Here is a 26918-nt window from a genome sequence, read left to right on the forward strand (position 1 = left end):
ATGAATTTGAGAGCCCTTTTTAGTGCTATAGGAGTTCTGGGCTTGTTATTTCCCACATTAGGTTTCTCAACTTTCACTGGGGGACTAACCAGCACCAAGTCACAAAAGAAATATGTTTTCGCCCATTTTATGGTAAGTACAAGACTCAGAAAGTGAGACCCTATCCCGTGGTTGACTAGAAATGCGTTGCGGATAGGTTGGCATCGTGGAAAATTACCAGCTCGCAGATTGGGAGGTGGATATGACCACGGCACAGTCCATTGGTATTGATGCATTTGCACTTAACTGTGCAAGTGTGGACAGTTACACGCCAGCCCAGCTGGCCCTGGCATACGAGGCTGCCGAGAGGGTCGGCTTCAAGGTCTTCATTTCCTTCGATTTCGCTTACTGGACCAATGGAGATACAGGAAAAATCACAGATTACATGCGAAAATATGCGAGCCACCCAGCACAGATGATATATGATGGCGGTGCGGTCGTGAGTACATTTGTTGGAGATAGCTTCAATTGGGTTCCTGTCAAGCAGGGCACGCCACAGGCAATCCATGCATTACCAAATCTTCAGGATCCGGCAGAAGCTTCAAGTAATGCTGCCAGAGGCGCCGATGGCGCATTCTCATGGTACGCCTGGCCTACGGATGGGGGAAACAGCATTATCCCTGGACCGATGACAACAATATGGGATGACAGGTTTATCCAGGACCTTGCTGGGGAAACGTACATGGCTCGTTAGTATTCGCCAACACTATTCGGTGCATCGAAATGTATTAACCAATCGACAGCTGTGTCACCCTGGTTCGCAACTCACTTTAATTCCAAGAACTGGGTGTTCATCTGCGAGAATTTGCCAACGCTGCGCTGGGAACAAATGCTCTCCATGCAGCCCGATCTGATTGAAATAATCTCGTGGAACGGTATGCTGATTTCGGAGTACTATAATTCCACTTTCAAACATCAACTTCTGACTACAAAGTCTCTAGATTATGGCGAGTCTCACTACATTGGCCCGTACTCAGGACATCATAGTGACGACGGTTCCTCCCAGTGGGCGGCTGGGATGCCCCATGACGGATGGCGTGATCTTTATCAACCATACATCGCAGCGTATAAGGCTGGAGCCAACGCGCCTACTGTGGATGAGGAAAAAATTGTGTATTGGTATCGCCCTACCCCGAAGAGCATCATATGCACGGGAGACCCCTTACCAGCACCAAACGGCATTGGCATGTTGAGCGACAGTGTCTTCGTGACTACTATGCTGAAAAGTCCTGCAAATTTGACAGTAATTAGTGGATCTAACGAGCCTGCTATCATTCCTGTGCCTGCGGGTATTGTCACCTCGAACGTGACCATGGGTGTTGGAAATCAATCATTCACTGTGACCCGTGTTGGACAGACGCTTCTTAGTGGCAAAGGAGGGCTGGCCATCGAAGACAATTGCACTAAATATAATTTCAATGTCTATGTTGGAAAGATCACTAGCTAGCTCAGTGGCATCACCAACTCGGAAGCTATATGCAAGCGAGCTATGGTTAGCCAAGCGTTCTTTGGCCCATTGTTCTCAAGAGAGAGACTGAATCCAATTCCAGACGCAGAAGTCAATTGTTCTCTTACTTCTTATAGTCTAAGAAAGTTTTCACAACTTCAATAGAACCCATATTATTCAGTATTTCGCGAAAAATTCGGTTTCGAGTCAAAGAATATTTGATTAGTCAGGTTAGTCATTGTTTCGGCCAACCAACACACTTTATTATTTGAGATTTCATTAAGTAGATCTGCCGGCATGTCAAGACTCCTTGGCCATTCAAATTTAGCGGTGGCCACAATTCTTGAGCAGTGCTTCTTTTTAGATCATTGCCCTTCCACTGCCTTCCTTGGCTTATTAGAAACATGGAGAAATTGACGGTCGCGCAGTTTGATCATGTACACTATTTACTCGGAATTGAAGCCCAATCCAACTGTGGGGATAGTCAGGTGACCCGCCCATATTCTTAGCTAGCGCTTCCATAGTTCTTCATGGACAGCTTCATATTGCCTAGCCATCCGGCTCCTTCCAGACAGTAGTGTCCTACACCAACCTAACCTAACCCAAGATGAACGCTACTTTGAAAGACGTTGGGAAGGCCCCGAATCGCTCTATTGAATTTGATAGACTTTCCTTAACACACATCGAAAATGTCCGATTTAGTTCAAACGCTTATAAGATTCTCAATGTGACCCTTAGATTATGAAGTGAGCTTGATGAAGACGCTGGCGTCTCCGTTCGAAGTACATCATCTCAGGTCGAAAGCGTACATTATTTCGACCTCTCTCCTACCGAAAATCGTAACAGAATTAAGGTACAAGAACTATATCATATGATTAATCATCTTCGTCCACGGCTTACTAGGTATATATCTTTCAGCATACCCTTGGCAACAAGCCCACGCTTGGCGAGAAGGCGCATTGACAAGTGACGTAAAAATTAAATAATCTAAAAATTCTTTTCTTAATATCCTTCCTTCACTGCTTTACATCCTGACGTGCCGATCAAGAGTAGAAGTTGAGACTATGCCGATCTGTTTTGGGACAATCTCCTTTCTATAGCTGAAATCAATTTTTATTCCTTGAACGTCTCGGACTTCTGTTCTAGAATCCCTGTACCTTACTATTGAATGGGAGCCTGGGTCTGCGAAACTTTAGTTTCGAAATTCCTATGGTAATTAGACCTGTGTCATACATTGTAATAGTGCTGACCAATGTGACGGGTACAGTACCGTGCCATAGTTACATGACTAGAAATCAGGCATACGCGACGCACTATGCAGTACGACGTTACTTCTATTTTGGAGACTCAGATCCAATTAGAGACCACTAAATCTATCGTATGTGGCATTTATAGTTTCTTTTACTTGAAGGCATTTTAAGCACTACAAGCTGAAAGAGCTGAGGTTTCTTCCGAACTTTGTGTTGATTAGAAGGGCTCTACAATGGAAGCCTTGTCCCGTCGCGTTCCATAGACATCTTCTAGTCCTAAACCCTCTCCACTCAGAAGCACTCTTCCTGCCCTTCATCAAAGCCCGCCGGGCAAATTTTAACTTGGACATATTTCTCTTCAACTAAGAATGCTTATCGTTTTGCCAATGCTGGCTGTTCTTTATTTCTGCAATGATCGACGGTATTGTTATTTGGTTTCTCCGGCCCTGGCATTTGAACCCTCTGACCCGCGCACCCATTACGTTACAAGAATATAAACACAATACTCTCAGGGAAGCGCCGCTAAGCGGTAAAATGTATCTCAAAAGGGTAAGTTTGTCTATTTTTCAACTGGATTCCAACTGAAAACTGATTGTAGATTAATATGACGACTTTCTCATGATGGTGCAGACGCACTAGCGTAATCATATATACGAAAGTGACTCAACCGATCCTTTCACCCTCGGGGATTTGCCTGGCCATGGCGATCTTCCCCGTCTCAAGCAGCGACGTTGGGAGTAACTTTGGAGTGTCGTCGGACCCTGCCCGGCTGATGCCACACACCTTTCTGACGACAGCTATGAACTGAGTCAATAAATTATGAACGCAGAATAATTATACAGGACATGTGCTAAATGGTTTGCTATATGTATGCGAGAAACGGCTGAGTAGGTGGATGTCTTGTAAAGTCTGCAGATGGCCTACCCTGAGTTCTTCTAACGCCTGCCGAATAGCCCCACGGCATTACTGGGAATTGTGATTGGCCTGGCTAATCTTAGCCACGAGAGTATACGCAATGGGATGGGTGCTGGCAAGCCCGAGTGGACTGCAGCCGAGCTCTGGTGAACTTCAGCCATAGCCCAGAACACGCATTTTGTCCACACCCGCGTAACATGCCAGATAATGTTCTGGCATTCGTTGAAGAGAAATGCTCAATAGCCATAGTTGATTTTGCTCCTAATTTATCTCTTGCACAGTCTCTGATCACGTAGCGAGACTGCTCGGCACGATGTAGAGCATGCACCCCTGAATCAAGTCGTGGAGCATATATTGTGTATAGTATTCGGGGCCAGATTTGACCATGTCGGTTGGTGAGTAATTTCGACGACATTCTGAAGATGGCATAGTGCTTGGAGCACGTGTCCAAGTCCCCGAAATTTATCGCTGGACTTCTACGGCGAGGAGTCACCGACGAAGACGTGGCCAAAATAGCCGAAGGCAATCTATTACGCGTCTGGTGTGAGGTTGATCAACTTTTACTGAATGACAGTCCCGAGGATACAATCCTGCGTAAAATTGGAGATCTTGAAACATTATAAATTTCTTAATTATCTACTCTCAGCCTGTTCTAATCATCTAAAATAATCATTACAAATACGATATTCTTCCTCCCATTGCTTTCATATTGAGCGACACATAAAAGCTTCTGCTTGCTTATTTTACTATCCCCAGGAAAAATTACAGATTAGGTTCGATTCATGGCGTCATTCAATATCAACTCATTCTTGTAATCAATCCACAAGGTGGCAAGTGCCTACAAATTTAAACTTCTAGGAACTTTCACTGCTGTTTCAAATAAACGTGTACCGCGTTGATGGTTTGTATATTGTGTCAGGAGTTGCTACTAGAATGGCAAGCAATCTAAGAGATGATTGGTGCAGAAATTGAAGCAATGGTACCTTATACACTTAGTACTAGTCATGTTTGAAATATCTACTTGGCAGCTCAGCAGGTGGATCTCGCCACTCAGGATCATTCAGATCCAAGTCTCGAGCAAATTATCCTCCTGAAATGGTTCGTGTCAATGGAGTACAACGTCATGTCGTCCAGGCTCGACTTAAATCTTCCGTTATTGAGTCAGTAGTACTGGGTAGATGTACTGAATTGAGAGAAATGATAAACTCCATGATACTCAATTATCTTGAAATTCATCAAAGATTTGTGACCAGTTCACTGAAGGTGAGCCATGAGCTCGAAGATTTTAGATCTACGCCCGTGAAAGACGTGAAAGGGAAAAAACTATGTTGTAAAGCAGAGCATGTCCTGACTAGCATACTATGTACTAGCTCATATGACATTTGACTCTCCGGCAGTCTTTGGAGAGACAACACTGAATGCATACACCTTAAAACCTTCGCCCAAGAGACTCTTGTGAATTCTCTGCATGTGATCGTATTTGATACATAACTTATATTCTCGCTCCCACTGAGGGAGCTTCGATTGTTACAACATAGCTGAAATCCAATCCAGAAAATGAGCTACCCCAAGGATAGACGCACCCCATGTAACACTTTCTCCCAGGCACATCTAATATTTCTCCCTTTTCCCAGCGTATTGGTTGCATGATATGTTGTTGAAGATTGTAGGTTGAATAATTGACTGGACTCAAGTGGATACCTTTATACCAGGCCAGTGTCTTGGTTGTGCGTAACACAAGCCCCACTCGCAGATGACTTAAATCACCAAATAAGACGAATGAGAAAGACTCGTACCGAGTGATTTCACACCCACCACTGACGCTTTGACACTCTATCTGTTGGCAGAGTGCCATTGACCTAAGGCGGGGAAATCTGTAATATATACAGACTTTGCGCGAATTTGAAGTCGATTCAGTTTTGTGATGTCTATCGCAAAGTTTAAATCCCTCGTTGACAAATTTTCTGATGTAACCTTACAGCCAAATTCCATTAATTAATTTCTCTATTAAATTATAGTGAACGTAACCTTGTGTGTGACATCCAAGTAGAAAGTAAAAATTGGGTTCAAGCCTGGCGGCTAAAGATGTTATTATTAACATACATGATTCTGAATTATTCCTCAAGCCAGCTGATGAAAACTTGAATTCGAAATGGTGTGTTTTGACACTGAATGATTGGAAAACTTTAATATTAGACCATCATGTCGTCATACTTTGATGTACTTAAGCTAAATTGTTGATTGCTTCAGTGTCAGAAAAGCTTGCCTGCAAATTGGAAAGCTTATGGGCTGATTTCAAAGGCCATTCAGCCCGTTCAGGATGTAGGTTACATCCTGGCCTAGCGGCTTCCGCCTTGGATTGAATTGTTTCAAATTTCAGGTGTGCTATGATCACCAAGGAATTATTAAGTACTCTCCTTTGGCCGTTTTGGTATGTGCGTTCTCTGCTTTTCTGTTCTTCCGAATGTGGGTTCAGTTTCTTATGGCTCATATTGAATTGATAGGCTTCGTATTATGGCACTTTCAGGGACATTTGATGACAAGATTCAAGCTCCGATTCCAAAGATAAGTTGATAAGCATATATCAAAATAAATTTCCTCGTTTGCAAAGGATTCAAGTGATAAGAATAACAGACCGTACAATCTACTTTCGAGTTTGAAAGTCAGAAACGCAAGATTCAGAATCCTGATTGTGAAACTGTCTAGGGGACCTGTTGGCATATTCTTCCTTCTCGGTGTTTTTGTGTCTTAGGTCCGCCACTCTCTGTCTGTCAATATAAGAATATACAAAATTCCCTATTACTTAGTCATCCGGTTTCTAAAATAGTATTAATGTAATTCCCGGCCGTCCTGGCCACCTACCACGACTCAAAATTTCTAATATAGAATATCGTAAACCAAATGCATCAATTGATCGTAAACTAGTGATTTTGACATTGATTAATCTTATAGCCAATTCCTCCACATCCACAGCATGTAGGCGGAGCCCTCTTGTGTGGCTAGTCCTACTAAGTAGGTAAATGTAAGGACTCAGATGCTTTGAAAGATAGCAGTAGTATTGAACGAAAGTATTAAGCTAAGAGAGAAAAGAGAAGAAGGAGAGAAGCTCCTATCGCAACAATCTACACGTGAGCGACTGCCTGGGTCACATATTTAGGCACGTACTCAGGCACTGAGGGAGCTTCGATTGTTACATAGTCTCCCCTTTTAAAAGGTGTTCTTAACTATATATTAGTTATATCTTTTAACCTCGGCCCTTAAATAGCTCGGTCCGCATTTGCGGGCCGCTGGCTCCTTAGGGGGACTTTTAGTTAAGATTCTTAACTAGAATATAGCTAAGTCTTTGACTATCTTATAAGTATAGAAGATTTTTCTTATTTAGATATTCAGAATATATATCCTCTATAATTACTAGTAGTTTGAAAGTATTAGGTATTATTAAAACTTAATATTTATCCTCTGTTGCCTATACTACTACTATCATATAGTAGTACTAGTGTTACACGCTTTGCTAACTGGTCACGGTGAGTGGTTAGATCTGGGTAGACAACTTACCGGTTGTCGTCTGTGTCTTTGGTCGTCGTGATATCTATCACTCGTACTCCTTAAGTATCAACTCGCAATCGTACCGTTGCTATGCTAAGCCTTATACGGACTCGGATCCTGTAGAGTAACTTCGAAGGAGGCGCCAGGTAGTGCGCCAAGTAGGTCAGTCCGAAGAGCTCCCCTACTTGTAGTATGTTTGTCACAAGACTGAAACTGAATGAAGAGTAATCCCAAAAGGTATACTGTAGTAACTTAGATTGATTAATCGCGAAGAACTAAATACATACGCGCAAGGAGCGTCCCTTATATATCTAATCCTTCCTATCCCGTGGACGGGAATCCTATCCTAACGAGAGGATGGGATTCCTGTCCTGTCATCAGGCCAGGTCCGTTCCGTACGAACGGAACGGGCACTGTCGTGTGGTCACGTGGTGGTTCACAGGTCCTGGTATTCTAGGCGTAATCTGGTGCGTGTGAAAGCGTGGCCGTTTCCTGCGTCGCGCTAGCCGTCGTGTGGCTAAGTGCAGTATAGTTTGAGTTGGTGAACCAGAGGCTGATTCCGGCTGCTTGTCACGTGACCTTTAATTGTTCTCGACCCGTAGTTCTGGGGATGCCTTGGGTACCCGTCGTTGTGCACGTGATTTCTGGAGCTAATGCATGCCCCTTCGGTTTGGTTGGCTCTCGGTGGCCCATCAGTAAGTTGCGGCCCCTCGTCGCAAGGTCCGTAACAACTAGTAGTTATAAATTTATACCTTATATACTATTAAAAGCTATTAATTTTCGATACTACGCAGTATTAATTAAGTGATTACTAGGGGATCAAGATTTATACTTAATAGTGATATATATCAGTAATTGGAGTAGACTACTAAAGATACACAATTAAACCCTAATTAGCTTAGCTTATATTACTGACGACTATATATAAGTGTATAATAGTGGAGAATAGATAAAAGTAGCAAAAAAGGTCTTACCTAATAAGTAATTGGTATACGAAGGTGGAATAACTACCGAAGAGATACAATTACGTCTACAAATTGAGCACAAGCACTAAATAGCAATAAACCAGGTGCCATGGCGTGCTCCGGCAGCTACAAAGACAACGACTGAGAGGCCTATGTCGCGCTGTACTAACTCCAGAAAGTCAGGGCACAAGCAGAATAGGCGCCCAGTTGTGAATATTGCTTAGTTTTTGCAATATATCATATAGTGGTTGTATAATATTCAATACATATCGTTGTAATGTAGGTGGGGTGGCGGCTCGGTGATAAAACACGTTATATCTTGTATAGTAGAGAGTCTAGATATTACCCTATATATTTATATAGAGATAATTTACTTAATGAGTGAATCCTCTTTACATTAAGTTAATTTATAGTCTAATAGGTGTTTATCACTATATGAGACTTGGCTAGGGGTATATATCTATAAGGTAGATTGTAGTACCTCGTATAGCTTTGCTACTATATGTATGGATTTGATACGGCTATCTTTATATTAGATAGAGCTAATAAGATCGTACCCTTTTGGTTAGCCAAGCTCTACGAGGATCCGGTGTGAGTTAGTGGTATCGTAGGCGGTTGAAATAGGTAGAGTGGCCGGAAGATGCGATTTTTGATGGGGTGGACAGATCGGCCGGGAGTTACGTTAGCTGGCCGCCTCTGTTATATTATCGACTTTCTCAATGACTGGTTCTAGCAAAAGGAAGGATAAATTTAGAGATGATCAGGGATCACCAGTGCACAAACGACCTCCCCCAACAAAACAACAACTTGCGATGGGTCGAATAATCTGTGGTTATTGAGAACCGTGTGAACGCTCATTCGAGGGTCTCGCCAACGATGACTTAAGGCTCCAAAATTGCTCGCAAGCTCTTTGGACTGATCATACATAGGTGTCAATTTACGCACAAAATATGCAGCCGTACTAGATGAATTTGTGGCGCTAGCCAGAAGGTCAAAGCCAGATTTAACCCTCGACAGATCTGTCAAAATAGTATCACGATCAGGGATTCTCAATAGAGACCGACAAATACTCAAAATTAAAATATCAGAAGAGATAAAAGACGCGTAGCTATATGAGAATATGATCAGCAATCAACACCATCGGGCTTTACGGGAGTCGACTTACTTGACAAGCCAACATCTCAAAAACGGGCCATGACGAGAAAGAAGTGAAATGGTCCACCCAATCTGTCTAGCAGTCTGGGTGCATGTATCAAGAACAGTCTCAGGGATTCTTGCTACCTCCAAAACTCCACAGGTTTCGAACTTGCGCTTGTAAGCAATCAGTCGAGCTGTGAGGTATACCACATGTACGACTAAAAGGGAGGATCTTTCAGACAAAGAATACTCAATATCACCAGCATTTAGGAGGTGTTGGAGCTTCACATTCTCTGGGAGCTCTCGATGCCATGAATCCAACCTATTACTTTGTGTTTCCACAGTTTCCCACGGAGAATTGGGATTGCAGATAGAGGAAGTAAAGAGATCCGAACACATAAACGCAATTTTGCTCAGCTGTGCAAGTACTGTGCCATATTCAACCGGGCTACCATCTCCGGGTCGGGGTTCTATCATCGCTAAGTGATGAAGCTAATGTCGAGAAATCGCATTTCAGTATCAGCATTCAACTCTATGATTAGGGTAAAACCTACTAATAACATCTCACTTTCGACTACGTTAAATTGATGGTTAAGTATAACCGACATCCAGCTATAAAAGTAAGCTATAGATAGTAATACTCTATACGAAAGCTTACCACTGTAACATTTTAATCGTCCGGAAGACTTTAGCCCAGTGAACCCACTCTATCACTTGCGAAATATCCGATGAGATGCTTGGGATGCATTGACCTGCAAGTTCTGCAGCATACGCTATTAAATGATTAGAGAGACGCGGCGATATAACCCAAAACTTTTCCTGAAACTGACCTATTAAACACTTTGCTTTACTAATATCCCTGATTTCCCAGTATTGTGATAACCCAAGGCAGCATTTCATTCCTTGTAGATCCCGAGGACCTGATTTTCCGAGTAGTGTTTTGGGAGGAGATAAACTCAAATGATGACGACACCGTCTCTGTGACTGTATCCTCATATTGACACCCGGCAGCCGCAATAGCATACAACTCGCATATATCAGCGATCGTAGGCTCATTATCGTTGTGATAGATGTTGTTCATGAGATCTGCACACCTCTCTGGTGTTGTGATATAGAAGACTGGGTTGACAAATTCAAAGAAGGATTTGATTACGAGGGACGTCGTAGTTTCATTTGGTAAAATATCCAAGCTGAAGCTAAAGAGCGTGGTGTCGCCTATACTCTGATACACCGTAGAGGAGCCTTCACCCCCATCGTGCTGTTGTGAAGCAGGCGATATAGCGGGCCCCTCCATGAAATCACTGCCACGCAATCGCTCAAGAATCATAATTGCGTCGGGCAGGGTAGCCGGTGTCAATTGTCGGACCAAGCATTCGAGATAGTTGATTCCACTTTGCAAAAAATTGTTCTGGGGTTCTACCTCGCGCCGTCTCCTTCCGTCTCTTCTTGTGTATTGGCATGCGTGGCCGTGTTGAGCACAGCTAGAGCAAGGAAATAACTTGTCACACTAAATTTTACCAATTCATGATAAGAATCTTGATTTAATATCGGCATATAGGATTCCGAATTTTTGTACCCTTTTCTTACTGTTAAAGCAGTTGTTGCATGCAGTTCGGAAAGTGGATGAACCCTCCATCTACCGCTTAGGTAAATGCAGATAACACAACTGAACAAGAAATGGACCTGTATCCGTGAGATATTCCGACTAAAATAGGCTATTATTTGTAAAGTAGCACATGTATATGTAGTTGCCTTTGCCTAGAACAATAAATTTAAAGTAAAAGTCTCCGAGAACACCCTTATCCCCATGTGACATTTTTCCATATACGCGAGGCCGACCTCAATGCAGTAAGGTTCCATCGGAGGGTTAATCCGATTGGCTTTGAGCTATTTCTCGTCAGCATTTGCTAAACTGTATGGACTATTATGCTAATAGAGCTAATGAGATCAAGTGGAACCACACCAAAATAAACCTAATTAATTTATGGGAAAGACATAGATACGATCGAGGGAATGTTGAAATACCCCATGTACTGCATATTTTACTCGATGATGACCACACCGAGGTTACGGGCTGAGCCAACCTTGGAATTTACCATACAAACTGGAAGAAAATGTTAACTCATGAATATCCAATCGCTTGCTAGCGGTAAGTTACATTGCATACGCTGACTTTTTTTGACTTGAAAGGGGTAGTACCGCTTCAATGGTCCTCTAAAAGCCTCTTTTTCTGGTAGGTACCTTTTTTTTCCCGTTGATCTGATAGCAGCTATGAAACAACTGAATCCCTATCTAATAGGATTCCAGGAAATAATACATTATCGGTCCTGAAGAAAGCATCATTCTGCTGATTCTAGGACAGGGCTGTGATGATTTACTGGGAAAGGCGGGCCGTACAGTAAAATGCGGTATCCTGTTATGAACAGTCACGCCTTCTTTCTCAGGTCTGTATCTAAAATACAATAATCATATCCACTAATAGTGGTAGAGGGCGCTTTAAGTATCACTAATACCGACTCGGGCTCTGGATATTTGCTAAAATAATGTAGAAACTACTGAGTATTTTCATCCAATTGAGGATTATCAGTTGAGCCCTGAGTGGCACGAGAAAGAAGTACAGCATCTTGCAAATATGCCGGCAAGGCCCGGTATTGGTGATCATAATGAAACTTGGCCACTTGAGTTGGGGTTACTCTAAGCGGAGCCCAACCTGTACTCCTATAACATTTCCGCTCGTCATAAGAAGATTCTTCTATGTAGGGCAGGTTATACGACTCATATTCTGACAAATTATGAAGTTAGTAGTCTCATAATTTCGTATTGTGCTTCTTTACTTGGTCCCAGGATGTTTTCTTGGGCTAGCCTTTTGCTACCAGAGTGCGACTGATTCAATAGTTGGCCACATAGATATTAATTTCTCCCCGAAGAACATCCACTATTTCACCCAGATTCACCCGATGTTGTCGGATAGTCAATGGAAGAGGACCTCGAGCATAGCTGCTGCACTAATCTTATTTTTGCTGGGGGGTGCGCTACAGGAGTTTTTAACATTCGCAGATTGGAACGAAGATATCTAATATGTTTAGTGTATTATGCTGCATTAGTGATATGAGTGATTTTAGGTTGCTCTCGATTATATCACAAATCAGTCGTGACTTTGATGGGGGTAAGCTAGGGGTCATTATTGCATGTTTAACGATAGGTTGTGAGGAGTGCAAGATGTTAAACAGCAGATGCAATGGAAAAGGAGGGGCGTCCAAGGTTGCACTCGTGTCGTCATCGTCTTTTTTCTTACCAAACCCTTCAAACTGTTCTAACCAGGGGTCGTTTTATGTCTAACCGACTTGGGCTGAAGCAGCCTTGGCAACTTGATTTGGGAAAGTAAGAGTGCGTGCAAATGCGCAAGCCTATTTTGTAAGCTACTAAGAAGGGTCTCAGTCCGGTAGGTACATATTCTCCCTGTGTGCTACCCATAGTAATGCCTTGTGTAATTGAGTTGCCACCATACCCGCTTCTACTTATCCTTAGCTCAAAGAACCTTGATCCAAGTCCTGGCTCTGGGAGTATATACATCCTTTCTGTGCAACCAAAAGGCTGTATATTCGCTAGGGATTACGGTTTGAGGATTGGTGAACTGTGCTAGTATGAGAACTAGCATCTTCGTTAGAGAAGATAGTCATCAAGACAGCTTTGATGCTGCGGGAACATCACTTTCGCGCTCCCAGGGCGCTCAAATGAGGCAATAACGGCCTTGATACTGATGTTGGGAGCGGATGTGGCGAGAGGTGTACCAAAACATTCAAAAATGAGTTTCAGGGTAATATGTATAACAATCTCGGTGGTACAAATACAAGGAGCAGAAACTTTCACCATGAGCATGAACGCTTGTATCAAAATTCAAGCTGGGTGGGTGTTTGGCTCAACAAAATACAAGAGAAAGTGTTCATACGTATGATGATTAATTGATATATTTTTCTATACAATAACCGGCACAGCAGACTCGTCTACCTAGTACTCTGGATCAGACTATCCTCAAATAAAACTTCATTCCTTCAACATAGCTTAGACAAAGTAGCTGGATGGATAAATCTGTTATCCTCCTATTCTCCTCCTCCTTCCTGAAGATTTAAGTTTGGGAGCAAGCCTGCCCTAACCTAAGGGTCCTATCTATCAGGTTCTGTAGCTCGTGCCAGACCCCAGCGAGGGCAGCACCGAACTCTACTTTGGCTTTTTGTAGTTCTTCCTTGTGTAACTCGTCTCATATACTGATTTCTGTCCTGAGTTTAGCGATCTCTTTCACCAAATCGTTCACATCAAGATTGTCACTCTCGGTCGCGGAGTCATCCGAAGTTGCCCTATCAGGCTAAGATTCAGGTCCAGTTCTCCTCTTTTACTGAGGTCACTTCTGCCTCTGTTCATTGTCGATTTCTTGTTCTTCTTGAGCATAGATTCTAGGTGGTCTAGTGATGCGTTTCGGTCTTGCCAGTCACAGTGGCGAAGCTTCGCGTTCGTCACGGTCGGGCGGTTCAGGGGTTCGCATCACAGCCCGTCCCGCCATCACTCTCAATCAGTGCAGGAAATCGATATTGTCGCCCCATGGCACTCCGCAAAGCTCCAGAGTCGTTTTCCCCATCTATCGGTCACCTTTGTTCTCAAGGGATACTACCATTAGCGATACAGCATGGGGATCACGTATGTGTACAGTACTGTTGTTGAATATACATATTGAGCAACCTCTGCCAGGACCGGTTGAACCACCTGTCTTGCCACCTCCACCAACCAAACAGCGGCAGGGAAGATGCAACAGCAGTCAGAATGTAGGGCATTCAATAACATGGTGCCCCAGTAGATAGATATTTGAATTTAATGGTGTTTTGGTGGTAAAATTCTAGTTCAAATATGTAGTGGTAGGCAGTGTGCACCACCCGCTTGTGTGCGCCATCCGTATGTGAATTACGTTAACTCCTACTTACTAAGCTAACTTACCTAGTAACTAGTTACAGTGGCGTTACAGTAGTTTGAAACTCCTTCTTCTACCGCCTTTTATACCGCCAGCCACACTAGGCCTACCGCCCACCAAGCTGGGCACAAGCCCCTTATCAAACTACATACCATTCGCTGAACAGAGGTTTTAGTGGAGCAGACCTATCTTTTTTCCTGCCGGGAGTTTCAAACTACTACAACGCCACTGTAACTAGTGCAAACCGAATTTAGTTAGCTTTAGTGATTAGCCAATAAGCAGTAACCCTAGTCTCTACCCTAGAAACCCTTAAATACCTTAAAGCGAAGGCAGAAACCCTACGCTTGGATAGCTAGCCGAAAAGGGTATAGACTACCCGTCGGTCTTGGCCTTGGCATACCCTATCAAAAAATCACCCACAAGAATCGGACCCCTTAGGGTTTGCCCTTCCTACCTAATTTTAGTATATTCAACCAGATAAAAGAAAAGTTTAGACCACTCTGATAAACTTTCTAAAAAGCCTGATCGAAACATCTTGAAATATGAGGTACTTAGGGGGGGGGGACGTGTTGACTCGCCCTCCCCGCCTTGCCAAGACTTCTTACTGCGGGTCCCCCCCCCTCCCCCGGGGGGACGGGCCGGAATATATGTATGATCTAAGCATGCATGACACTTGACACCAGCCAGTCGAGTGGCCTACCCTGGGTCTATCGTACCTAAGCAACATTGCCTGATCACAAAATCCAACGCGCTGGACTCTTCCAACCTTGGACTCTTGGCAGGCTGGAGTATGTATATTTATGAGTTGGACCCGCTTGGACCCTCACCATTGTAGGGGTTGGTCTGCTTGTAGTTCTTGACCAACGGCATCTGGATACTTCTGATGAGATCTTCAAAGGCTTGCAATGCAGCCATCACACGGTCGTGGGTTTCCAGCTTGTGGCCTGCCTCATATGCTTCAACATACGGCTCCCTTGCAATGCGAATTGCTTCATTTGCCCATCTCTCTGCACGTCGGCCTCCGCGAAATGATCACCATTCCAGAGCGACCACCAATTTTGGAGATTATAAGTCCCTGTTGCATCTTCTATATCGCTCAGAGTTTTGAATCCATTCTTCATCATATTGTCAAATCGAGCTTGGAATTCGGCATGCCGAATATACTCGAAGGCCGCGAATGCCCAGCCATATTAATTTGCTTGCTAGGGGTGATGTGAGATGGGGGTACTTACCACCTGCAATTTCGAAAGGAACACGTCCGCTGCATCCATAGTATCTAGCTTGACAGCATCTTTTGCATCTTTCTTGAGCTTTCTCAAATCGACCGGGTCCTTCAGTCCGAAGATTTTGCCCTTCCGAATATTGAGTGACTTCTGCACGGCCATAAAGGGGTATGGGTTGTCCTCCGACCCGTAGGATTCTGCAAAACCCTCGTCGGGCCTGGCTGGCTGTTTCCCTTTGCTATTACCCACGGGTGGTTTCTGGCCAACTTGGCCTGGGCGAAGCTCCATTTGAGCTTCCAGAAATTCTCAGATATTGGTTCGAGAGAGGCAATGCGTCCAGAGGACAGTACGCCCGTCGCTGCGGATGTGAGGAAGGGGTCTTGAAGTCTCTTATCAACTGGATGTTCAGTCTCAAGGTCATCAATCAGTTTGATGTTGGGATTGTCCGGCAAGTCTGACCTCCAAAACAGAGCCTCCACAGGTACCGACCCGTGTCCTGAAAGCCTTCTTGAGCACCAAAGCTGCCTGTGCAATGGTGTACAGCTTTCCCCTAGGTGGATACCTGGGAATGACCCGAATGATCCCGAACAGCCCCAATGGGAGCGTACTTTCCACTCTGGAAGCTCGTTTTTCGAGATTGGATTCGCTGGGAGAGACAGGCGAGACAGCGAGAAGTTGGCTTGCAGCTCGTTTTAGAATGTATTTACGATCAGTTGCCGAACAGAAGCCGGTATCTTGATCATCGCACTTGGTCAAAGTGCATACTGCCTTTCTCGTCGGTGCCTTTTTCACTGTGCAGCACGCTGCTCTTTTTCGCCCCCCTGGATGTGCACGTTAGATTTCACGTTAGATGAGAGCTCTGGCGGAAACCTTACAGTCACATCCAACATAGCTATCACCTAGGGTGGAGGTTGCGATCTGGAGCTCGGTAGGATTGCACTTGGCATTCGCGCAATCGTTACCACCACTTCCACCTGTCCAGTGACAGCCGGTGAGCTCAACTGGAGTAGGACAGCAGGTCATCACCACGCCATTTGCAGCCCTTGGGAGCAGCACCGTGAGGGCAGCAAATGGGCTTATCGCAGTGCTGAAGGATGTTGGTCTCGAAAACACTCTCTCAAGGGCTCACACTTACGCAGTTTGACTTGCCACATCCAGCATCATCCCAACCAACGACGGTGTAACCGTCACCACAGGCATTCGACATGGCCTTGGTATCATCCAGCTTGATACACTTCTTGGTGTACTTGAAAAATTTTTGACCGGTGAAGGCTGATAAGTCTATGACAGTGGATTTCGCGTTTGATACCGCTTTGTTCTCAGCCTGAAGTGTGTGAGTTGAAATAATATCTCTCCCAAGAAGGCCTGTATGAGCGGAGTATCTATCATCATCTGGGTTTATAGTCAGTACGTGTGTTCGTCTGCATGGTGCATTGGGAACAGTCATTCATACCCAGATCGAACGCCCAGATCATTGCACCCCCCAGTCCAAATTCATTTGCCCAATCAACCTTTTGCTTGAATGTTGTCTTGTCATCATACGAGACCCATTGGTTATCATCAAAGGTAAAGTAGTTGACTGCCGCTTCTTTATCGTGCGTGGGTGAGATAATAGCCCTTTTAGTCGAATTTCCCTGCAAAATACTCATAATCTCATAGTATGCAAGCATGCCACCAGTGTTTGAACATGGTCCAGCATCCGAGGCACCACTAAAGGCACACCCGGGTTTTGTGCAGCTCTTGTCCTGTAGAGTGAATGCACGGCCATAGAACCCAATACCTAACACCACCTGAGCGGGAGGAATCTTGACTCTCCAAAAGAGATCTAGGGCACTTTTGATCTCGGTTAGGTTTGTATGTCCTTGGACGATACTGCCAATGGGATCTTGAGAATCCCAAACTCCATGGAGATCGTACGACATCACGTTAATCCAGTCAATGTACTTTGCCATATTTGGCAAGTCAAACCAGCGCAGATACCAGTATGATGAGGGGGCAGTAAAGGTCAGACCAACTGTGTTCCCACTTGCATCGAATGTCTCTCTCAGCGTCTTCAGCAAAAGAACGTAATTCTCCGTGTTTTCAATTTACCACCTCTGTCACCTACGCCAGGATATTCCCAATCGAGATCGACTCCATCAAACCCTAACATGTCCGGATTAGTAAATCATGGTTCGTAATGTCGGTGTAGATGTCACGTGAAGCAGCGTGGTAGCTGGAGGCAACCCCAATAAAACTCCTCCTTCTATATGAAAGTTGAATAGATTAAACTTTTAAGCTAAACAAGTACTCTAATAAGCTTTGAGCCAAGACAAGTTATTGTGGTTGAGAAAATACAGCTACAATTTACCATCTTTAATATATGAAACACGTTGTTTATACTGTTGCCTAGTTTCGTCGGGATTTAGTCTCGATAACAGGCGACGTCGGTCTCAGGCCGCCGAAACGGACGCCACTTCATAGATGGCCTTAGTTGCAATCTCAGACACCCCTCGCGCTTCCGATTTTATTCTTTGTTTTAGGGCCTAGTGCCACCATTATTATTTTGTTTTGTTTCATGTCTCGACTCGCTCTCCTCGTACTACCAAAGCGCTAGGGTGGTGGCGTTTGGTGTTGTTGCCCTCGACCCGTTCATAGAGCGCGGACTGCCAGCGAGCACTTCCCCGTTTCACTAGGTGATATTCACTAGGTGATAGGATATATATTAGTGCCTCAGGCCTCAATATCAGGAAGCTCCTCTACACCCTCCAAGTCTCGATCTTTACACGAATCTACCAGTGGTTTCTGTTATATCGGGAGATCTTGTTATCCCACTACATGTAGCAAGCTTCGCCCTCGATGCTCAAAGAGGATAACTAACTGTAAAGCTATTTCCATGCCATTATGAGCTCGCTAGAATGGCCTTATTTGCTGATAATAGAATCTGTGTTACTCCACCCGAACTTTAAAGGCCAGACAACTGCATCTTGTTACTTTCGCTCCTAGGAACACCTTGTGAAAATGAAGAAAACAGCTCAAGAGACGCTTGCTCACGATGAGCCTCCAACACCTGGTACAGGCAAGGTCATCCTCATCATAGTCGGGCTCTGCCTCGCTGTGTTCCTCACAGGAATAGTATACCTCTCCCCCCCTTTGCAGCTCACAGAATTCTGAAACTCATTTCTGCAAAGGACCAGACTATTCTCGCGACTGTGACTCCAACAATTAGCAACCACTTCCACGTACTGAGCGATGTTGGCTGGTGGTCCGCTAGTTATCTCTTCACCCTGAGCGTCTTCCAGCTGTTCTACGGCAAGCTCTACGCCCTCTACTCGATTAAGCTCGTCTACCTTGCGGCCATCAGCATCTTCGAGCTCGGCTCTCTCATCTGCGCCGTGAGCTCGAACTCGGCTGCTTTGATCTCCGGACGCGCGGTGGCCGGGCTCGGCGCAGCTGGTATCTTCTCAGGCTCCATTATGGTCACTACCATGGTGATCCCGCTCGAGCGCCGAGCGACATACTTGGGGGTTATGTCTGCCGTCTTTGGCGTCGCGGCAATAGTCGGCCCGTTCATCGGCGGTGCGATCGCAGAACGGACGACCTGGCGCTGGTGCTTCTGGCTCAACCTGCCGCTTGGTTTCATGACGGCCATCCTCTGTGCGTTCCTCGTCCGGACGCCTCCCAATCACCACGCACAACCACTAAGCTCGACCGAAAAGTTGAGGCAGTTTGACTTCGTGGGAACCATCACTTTGATTGGATCGCTGGTGTGTCTCTTGTTAGCTCTCGAATGGGGCGGCTCGACGTACCCTTGGAAGAATCCTCGCATCATCGCACTGTTTGTGGTGGCTGCTGTCCTTGCCGCCGCGTTCGTCTTCGTACAGGCACTGCCAATTTCGAGAGTCAGCGCGCGCACCATCCCGTCAAGTATCACTGCCAGCCGGTCCGTCTGGGCGGCGGCGTCATATGCAATGTGCATCACGGGCGGGGTCTACGTCGCGATCCTCTACATCCCGCTGTGGTTCCAGGTGATTCAGCGCCGCTCGGTGCTAGGTTCAAGCGTCATGATCACGCCCCTGATCGTCGGCTACGTCGTGTGCTCTGTCGTAGCAGGAATCCTAACCAGCACGATCGGGTACTACAATCCTTGCATGATCGTCGGCACGACCCTCACCGCCTGCGGGTCCGGCCTCCTAACCACCATCACCCCCAACACAAGCACCGGAACGTGGATCGGATACCTGGCACTCTACGGGCTCGGGGTGGGCCTAGGCTTCGGGCAGCCAAGCTATGTGGTGCAGACCGTTCCCCCCAAGGAGGACGTGTCCATTGGCGTGACGTTGATCACGCTGGTCCAGAACCTAAGTGCAACCGTTTTTGTTGCGGCAGCGCAGACGATCTTCCAGAACTCGTTGGCAAGTCAAATACGGTCCTTGGCTCCGGGTGTCAGCGCGTCAGTGATAGCACATACGGGCGCAACCCAGTTCCTCGAGCAGTTCCCTGAGTCGAACAGGCCCGCGGTTCTAGATGCGTATAGTTCAGCCTTGGCGCGGACGTTTTATTTGTCACTTGGCTTAAGCTGTGCATCTATAGTGGGGGCGGCTTTGTCTGAATGGAGATCTATGAAGGCTCCCAAGCCGGGAACTGAACGAACTCCAGCCGGAGGGGAACGCAGTCACTGAACTGAATCTAACCCTCGGGCACGTCAATCTACCTCGTCTGTTTCCTTGCAGGCTCACCCTGAATCCCTCCTTATCTGATGTTGGGCCTGTGCCGAGGTCATTACGTAGTACGACTCAGGAAAAAGTGACAGATAGCCTAGACGAGCGAAAAGAACAGAAAAGCCAACTTGCTCATACCTCCATTCACTCTCTTCCATTACCTAAGTTGTTTTCCCCGGTAGTTACCACCAGAAACCACAGAAAGGAGTAACCCGTTTTGTTCAATTATGGGATCTCCTAATCTCCTACAATTTACTCAGTCTCCTCGGCTCCCTCTCCCACGGTAAAACCGTCACACCGTCAACATAACCCTCCCCCCCTCTTCGGCCTCCACAAAACACTCACAGTCTCGTGGTCTAGGGCTTCAATGACTCGACCTACATTCGTAATGGACTTCCGACCATAACCCCACTTATCCTCTTCCCCGTAAGCAGAGCGCTGACGCACAATAGTACCCAACTCAAGGTCCTTAACACGCACAAACCCATACTCCAACGCAATGGGCGTGCTGAGCGCTGTCCCTTCCATGTAACCCTATCCCATGGGGGGTAAATTCAATGAGGCCCATTGAATTTTTTAGGGTTTTGTTAAGTATGGGGGAAAAAAGTGGGTCCAGGGCCCATTGAATTTAGATTTCAAACCCCCATTGAATTTAGCAAAATAATGTCGTAGAGTTTCCAGATTTCGATATATTTTAATTTAGTATTAGTTTTATTCCATAGCCAAATTTAAGCACAATCAGAGCATATCCAGTATCGATTTTGTCCCCCACAAAGTAGCAAGATTTTTTGATGGGGTAACCACCAGCCGCCGGTCGCGACCAGTCAAACCCACCAACATCAACAACCACCATATGTAGTTTAGTCATAGGATTTGTTTTTTTTTGTTTCAAATTTCAGGGGGGGTTTTCCCAGATCCCCCATCATCATCCCATTTTATTTTGGGTCCATTTGAACAACATTGAGTTGATCCCATTTCCCAGATATACAATACCAGCCGATATATAGATTTCCATATCCGACATGGACACCGAATACCAGGCCCACGAATTATTTTGTGTCAATGCCGAATTTCGCGTGTTGATTTGCCAGAAATGTCAATGTGCCGTACGCCGGGGACAGATCAAGGCCCATTTAAGTAGTACCGTACATCGGATACCCATTTCGTGGGTACAGTATATCGACAGAGTGATCCAGCAGTGGGATCATATTGATGATCACCCAGAGGTGGATAGTTGGCCCCGCCAGATTGATCAACCCATCCCCGAGTTACCCGTTTATCAGGATGGATTATTGTGCCAGCAATGTGAGGTATATACATGCCGCCAGATCCGTACGATGAAGGCACATTGGATAGAGGCCCATCAGTATCGTGTACAGCAAAGCCGTGGTCGTCCCACACCCAGACAGGAAAAAGCCATCCAGGCCGCCATTAACGCCAATAGCCGAGCCGTTGCGTGTCAGCGTATATTCAGCCAAGGCCCCGGTTCACATTATATTCATATTGTGCAGCCCAATCCCAATGAGCCCCCCCATAGACCCCGTGGAAGACCCCGACCGGATTCACCAGTTAGTGCAAATGGTTGAGGAGTATCAGCAGCAAGATCAACAGGCCCATGAAACCATCATCCAGGCCGGGGAGTTAGATGAAGCCACGCCATGGTTGAATCGGACGGGGTGGGTTCGGTATTTACAAGGGACCCCCCCGGCAGCCATTATTCGAGAGTACCCAGCGCCCCGAGGAGGATGCCGAGGGACCAGAGCGTATCGCATTGGTCATTTGGGAGGCCATGGAGCGATTGGCATCGGTGAGCCAGGAGATCGCCAAGGCGTGCGGGCATTTAGTACGCATTGATGTGGTCCGTACGATGAAGGACGAGAGTCCACATAAGCCATTATTGGCATATTTAGATGCCACCGCCATTCAAAAGCATGTGGCACCGTGGCAGCAGATTATGATGTTTTTTGCACGAACCCAGGTATGATCACGTCCGTACCCGATATCAGACACCCAGGTTGATTCACCATCCCAGATTGAACATGATTGGGAATCACCCAAGTATTCATTTACCCCCCCGACAGCAGCAGTTATGGGATGCCGTGTGGCGCCATGCCCAGGCCCAGGCCAGTTGTCCCGACCCCGAGGATGATGAGCCCGAGCCATTCGAGATTCGTCCCATCGAGCATGCATTATTAACGTTTTGCATCGATTTATTACGCCAGAAGATCCGCAACGATGAATATGGATGTGCCATGATTTGTGCCACCGCCGTGATTGGATGCGGGCAGTTTGGTTGGGCCACGCCCGAGAATTTCCCCCCCCGGATATCCAGTTTGATCAAGATCGCGCGGTTTTTTATTTTGCACAAAGCATTGCGGTTAGACCCCCGGTCATCGGAGATCCGTCGTGGGTTCGCCGGGCAGCAGAACCCGCCATGGTTTGAAGGTGATATGATCGGCATCGATGAGGCATATGCCCACGATGATGAAGGATATGGCAGTGCCCCCCCATCCCCGGTGGCCATGCGTAGTTCCCCCCCCACCAGCGATGACATATTAGGAGCATTGACACAGGAGCAGCGCCAGCATCCCGACCGAACGTTCCCCGAATGGGTCACATATTTGGTGGATTTATTCATGGTTCGTGGGACCAATGGCCCCGTCCAGTGGTGGTTAGATTTACGTACGTACGGACGGACGATATTTATGAATACCCCCAGCGAGGGTCATATCGGGTGGAAGTCCGGAGATGAATTGTTGTACAAACAGATCCATTTTACCATGGGCCATTTCCGCGGATTTGTGCATGGGTTGGTTGGCCGGTTACGGCAGCAGTTGGTCCACGAGTTGATGTTTTGCACCGATCACCCGCCCCCAGCCATCCCGTGGGATCATTTGTACGATGATGCCACGCAGAGTGCCACCGGATGGAGTTTTTTACAGGATTTACGTACATCGTGGCCGGTCCAGGGTCCGACGTGGTTCATGGAGCGTATCCGCCACGAGCCCCGATTACAGCGTCAGTTTGTACAGTCCCACGGGGCCGGGTTCCGGATGCCCGCCATCGATCGGTTTTTTCGAGTGGTGAGCCAGTTCCGTGAGCGGTTAAGCGTGGCCGTCCATGTTTGTGCCGGTCAACCCAGCCGGGGTCCCGAGTTAATGAGCATCCGGCATCGTAACAGTGAGCGAGAGCGCCGCAATATATTCATTGAGGATGGCATGGTCACATTTGTCAGTCGATACCATAAGGGGTTCCATGTGGCCAATGATACCAAGGTGATTTTCCGATATTTACCCCGGGAGATTGGTGAGTTGGTCATATGGTATTTATGGTTAGTATTGCCATTTGTGGAGCAGATGCAGTCATATCAGCGGCATATACGGGGCGAAGCCGCCACCATCGGTCGACGGGCCGAGTATGTATGGTCCCCGGATCCCGATCGGCAGACCGAGTGGAGTAGCGTCCGGTTACGGGAGGTATTGAAGCGCGAGACCGCGATTGGATTGGATGGGCAGAAGTTGGGATTACAGGCATACCGTGACATCGCCATCGCCATCAGCCGGCGGTATTTACGCCCCAGCAGTCAGTTCCAGGCCAACACCGAGGAGGAGGCCCCCGACATTGACGACGAGACATCCATGGATGATGATGGGATCCGAGCATTCATTGCGGATATCCAGGCCGCGCATTCCGCCAGCATTGCCGGGACGCAATATGGCCGGATGATGATGGAGAATCCCAACACCACGGCCCGGCACCGCGAGTTATTCCGCCAGGTGAGCCAGGATTGGCATTATTTTTTAGGATTCGAGTCCACCCGTATCGAACATGACCGCCGGGCCCCCGGCACCAAGCGTAAGCCCAACCCATGGGAAGTCGAAACGGCCGAGGCCCGTACGCAGCGTCGATATGATTTACACCAGACCAACATAGACGAGGCATTCCAGCACATGATGGGGAGCAACACCGTAGCATTGCGGGGGCAACAGGGTCCCGTATTACAAGCCATCAAGCATGGGGTAAGCCCCATTGTGGCGGTCATGCCCACCGGGGGAGGTAAGAGTGTGTTGTTTATGTTGCCCGCGTGGGTGAGTGGCCGTGCCGGGTTAACCATCGTGGTTGTTCCATTGATTGCATTACGCGGTGACATGGAAGCACGATGCCAGCGATTGGGGATTTCATGTGCGGTATGGGACCCCCGACGGCCACCCGATGGGGTATCCATCGTATTGATCACGCCCGAGAGCACCGACAGCGATGCATTTGCCGATTTTGTGACCCGGCAGCGGATGTTACAGCGATTAGATCGGATTGTGGTGGACGAGTGCCATATGGTATTAAGTCAACAGGAGCGATTCCGGCCATTATTCCAGCAGTTGGGCAAGTTACGAACCGCAGCCACCCAGATCGTGATGTTGACCGCGACATTGCCCCCCCCGCAGCGAGGAATTATTATTCCATCGGATGCATTGGGTCCGGGATCAAGTGGTATTATATCGGGGCCACACCAGCCGGCCCAATATCGCATATCGTGTCCATACGATCCCCGTAGACGATGGATATGACCATCCGTTCCAGTGGGTGCAGATGCGGAGTGTGATCCAGTTCATCCAGGACCGTGTTCGCCGAGCGTACCCCGGCCGGGTGATCATATATGCCACCGTCCGGGCCCATGTCACCGCATTGGCCGAGTTATTAGGTTGTGCCGCATACCATAGCAAGCAGGTGGACAAGGAAGGGATTTTGGCATCATTCCGCCACCAGGCCGGGGCGGTGATCACGGCCACCAGTGCGTTAGGGATGGGGATTGATATCCCCGATATCCGCAGTGTGATCCACGTTGGTCAGCCCCGGACCATGTTAGATTACGCGCAGGAAAGTGGGCGGGCCGGGCGTGATGGACAGCCCAGCGAGGCGATTATCATCCAGGCCGAGGGTCAGACGATGGGGCGGGAATGCCGTCCGTTTTGGATGCACGATGCGCCCCCGGACGACCATGCCCATGTTGTTGAGTATATGGAGGCGGCGGTGACGGGTTGCCGGCGAGTGATATTGGATGGGTATTTGGATGGACCCATCGAGGAATACCAACGACAGCGATGTGGTGATCGGGTGGTCGAGTCCGCATGTGATGGATGTATGCCCAATTGGGAAGACCAGGAGTCCCGGATTGGATCCGCGTCCCCCGTTATCGCCGATGACCCGATGGTTGATGTTGGGGCGGTTGAGCCGGTGATGGCCGGCCCGACGGAGGATATTCCCAGCACCATGGCCCGGGCCGTACCAATCGCCATCCAGCATACATTTCGGCAACAGGATATCCAACGGGCCGAATTATGCCAGCAGGCGGATGGGAGGGCCGGTCAGCAATATGAGGATGAAGAGTTTTTGATCCGTGAGATTGAGAAGTGGGTTGATCGTTGTTGGACATGCAGCCAAGGAGGCCGTGACGATGGACATGAGATGTGGAAGTGTTGGTATGGTGAAGGGGGCAGCGGCAAGATTGCGCAGGCCAGTAAGGATTGGATGGTCAAGATTCGACGGCAGATTTCGTACGATGGGTTCACGGCGCATTTTTGGTGTGGGATGCCGCAGTATATATGTCCGCGGAGCGATCGGCGAACGGAGCATAGTCCGCAGACGGTCCAGGCATGTGATGGATATCGTACGGCATTGATTCCGACGATTGCGATGATGGTGCATGGGCCCCATGCCAATGCAGTAATCCGAGAACGGTGGTTCCAGCGATTGAGTGAGCATGGGGTGGATAATATCCGGGCGAACGATACAGAGTTGATTCGGTATTTGGGACAGATGGCGCGGAATTGTGGACGAAAGCGAGCGCAGATTACGGAAGAGTTTATTTGGTTACGGAGAGCATATCAAGGAGTTGAGCGTGGTGGGTAGGTGGAAATCGAGAGCGGCGTTCGTGTTTTCCGTATTCAAGTAATAAAGACGATGGCCAAATATATGTTGTCATGTTGCCGGGTTCCATGGTTGATTCAGTGTATTTCCAGGTGAGAGGGATGATTACGGTAGAAATATATGGGAATTATAGGGTCAGGAGGATAGATATATGATGGGTATTAGGAAGGTGATATACAGGACGATTGTATAGTAAGTGATAAGGTCATTAGTGATAGGGATCGTGTGTTATACGGAGATCGAGGTTTAGAAGTTGGGAATGTTCCGAGAGATGCCAGTGGTGAGGGTTTATGGATGGGTGGTGAGGGTTTGTAGATAGGTGGTGAGGGTTTATGGATGGGTGGTGAGGGTTTGTAGATAGGTGGTGAGGGTTTATGGATGGGTGGTGAGGGTTTGTAGATAGGTGGTGAGGGTTTGTAGATAGGTGTTTAGGGTTATATATGTTGGTGTTCCAAAGTTGTTTGTTATTAGATTAGTGGTTCCAACCCGTCCGAGAGTGCATAGGAAGAGATCAGAGTAACAAAAGTCAGTAAATCAGTTACAAGGTTTTGATATAGATAGCAAGGGACCCAGGGCCCATGAGATGAGGGTTTTCGGGGTAGAACCCGGTCAGAGGGTGGTTTTAGGGTTTTGGCATTGATATTAACCCGGGCCCGGGCCCGGGTGGTGAGTTTTAGGGTTGAAACCCGTTGTCCGAGTGGTAGGTTAGTGGAAACCCGAGAGTATTTTAGGGTTTAGGGTTTAGGGTTTAGGGTTTAGAGGTTTCAGGTTTTAGGGTTTAGGGGGTTTAGGGTTTAGGGTTTAGGGTTTA

The 26918-nt window shown here is 47.1% G+C and overlaps 6 protein-coding genes across 6 annotated transcripts; 3 read left to right on the top strand and 3 right to left on the bottom strand.

Moving 5' to 3' along the window:
• N7533_001277 (glycoside hydrolase family 71 protein) lies at positions 1 to 1486 on the top strand (the record flags this gene model as incomplete). The annotated part of the gene is made up of 4 exons (XM_057097927.1): positions 1 to 132; positions 197 to 728; positions 783 to 914; positions 981 to 1486. 4 exons carry the CDS (start codon positions 1 to 3, stop codon positions 1484 to 1486), a joined length of 1302 nt encoding a protein of 433 aa, XP_056966420.1.
• An 8663-nt stretch (positions 1487 to 10149) lies between these two features.
• On the bottom strand, positions 10150 to 10626 carry N7533_001278 (fungal specific transcription factor domain-containing protein; the record flags this gene model as incomplete). Its single annotated transcript, XM_057097928.1, has 1 exon — positions 10150 to 10626. The coding sequence occupies one exon, from the start codon at positions 10624 to 10626 to the stop codon at positions 10150 to 10152; it is 477 nt and encodes a 158-aa protein (XP_056966421.1).
• Positions 10627 to 15057: 4431 nt separating this feature from the next.
• On the bottom strand, positions 15058 to 15770 carry N7533_001279 (uncharacterized protein; the record flags this gene model as incomplete). Its single annotated transcript, XM_057097929.1, has 3 exons — positions 15058 to 15158; positions 15227 to 15374; positions 15492 to 15770. 3 exons carry the CDS (start codon positions 15768 to 15770, stop codon positions 15058 to 15060), a joined length of 528 nt encoding a protein of 175 aa, XP_056966422.1.
• A 709-nt stretch (positions 15771 to 16479) lies between these two features.
• On the bottom strand, positions 16480 to 17634 carry N7533_001280 (uncharacterized protein; the record flags this gene model as incomplete). The annotated part of the gene is made up of 4 exons (XM_057097930.1): positions 16480 to 16569; positions 16618 to 16847; positions 16936 to 17533; positions 17590 to 17634. 4 exons carry the CDS (start codon positions 17632 to 17634, stop codon positions 16480 to 16482), a joined length of 963 nt encoding a protein of 320 aa, XP_056966423.1.
• Positions 17635 to 18482: 848 nt separating this feature from the next.
• Positions 18483 to 20143, top strand: N7533_001281 (MDR family MFS transporter; the record flags this gene model as incomplete). Its single annotated transcript, XM_057097931.1, has 2 exons — positions 18483 to 18560; positions 18653 to 20143. 2 exons carry the CDS (start codon positions 18483 to 18485, stop codon positions 20141 to 20143), a joined length of 1569 nt encoding a protein of 522 aa, XP_056966424.1.
• A 1560-nt stretch (positions 20144 to 21703) lies between these two features.
• Positions 21704 to 26089, top strand: N7533_001282 (uncharacterized protein; the record flags this gene model as incomplete). The annotated part of the gene is made up of 4 exons (XM_057097932.1): positions 21704 to 21867; positions 21908 to 22160; positions 22264 to 24670; positions 24735 to 26089. The coding sequence occupies 4 exons, from the start codon at positions 21704 to 21706 to the stop codon at positions 26087 to 26089; spliced, it is 4179 nt and encodes a 1392-aa protein (XP_056966425.1).
• Positions 26090 to 26918: the final 829 nt, after the last annotated feature.

Source organism: Penicillium manginii (assembly GCF_028828005.1).
Source record: "Penicillium manginii strain IBT 31320 chromosome Unknown utg000001l:1.0-3466041.0:1.0-3467806.0, whole genome shotgun sequence".
Lineage (NCBI taxonomy): Eukaryota > Fungi > Ascomycota > Eurotiomycetes > Eurotiales > Aspergillaceae > Penicillium > Penicillium manginii.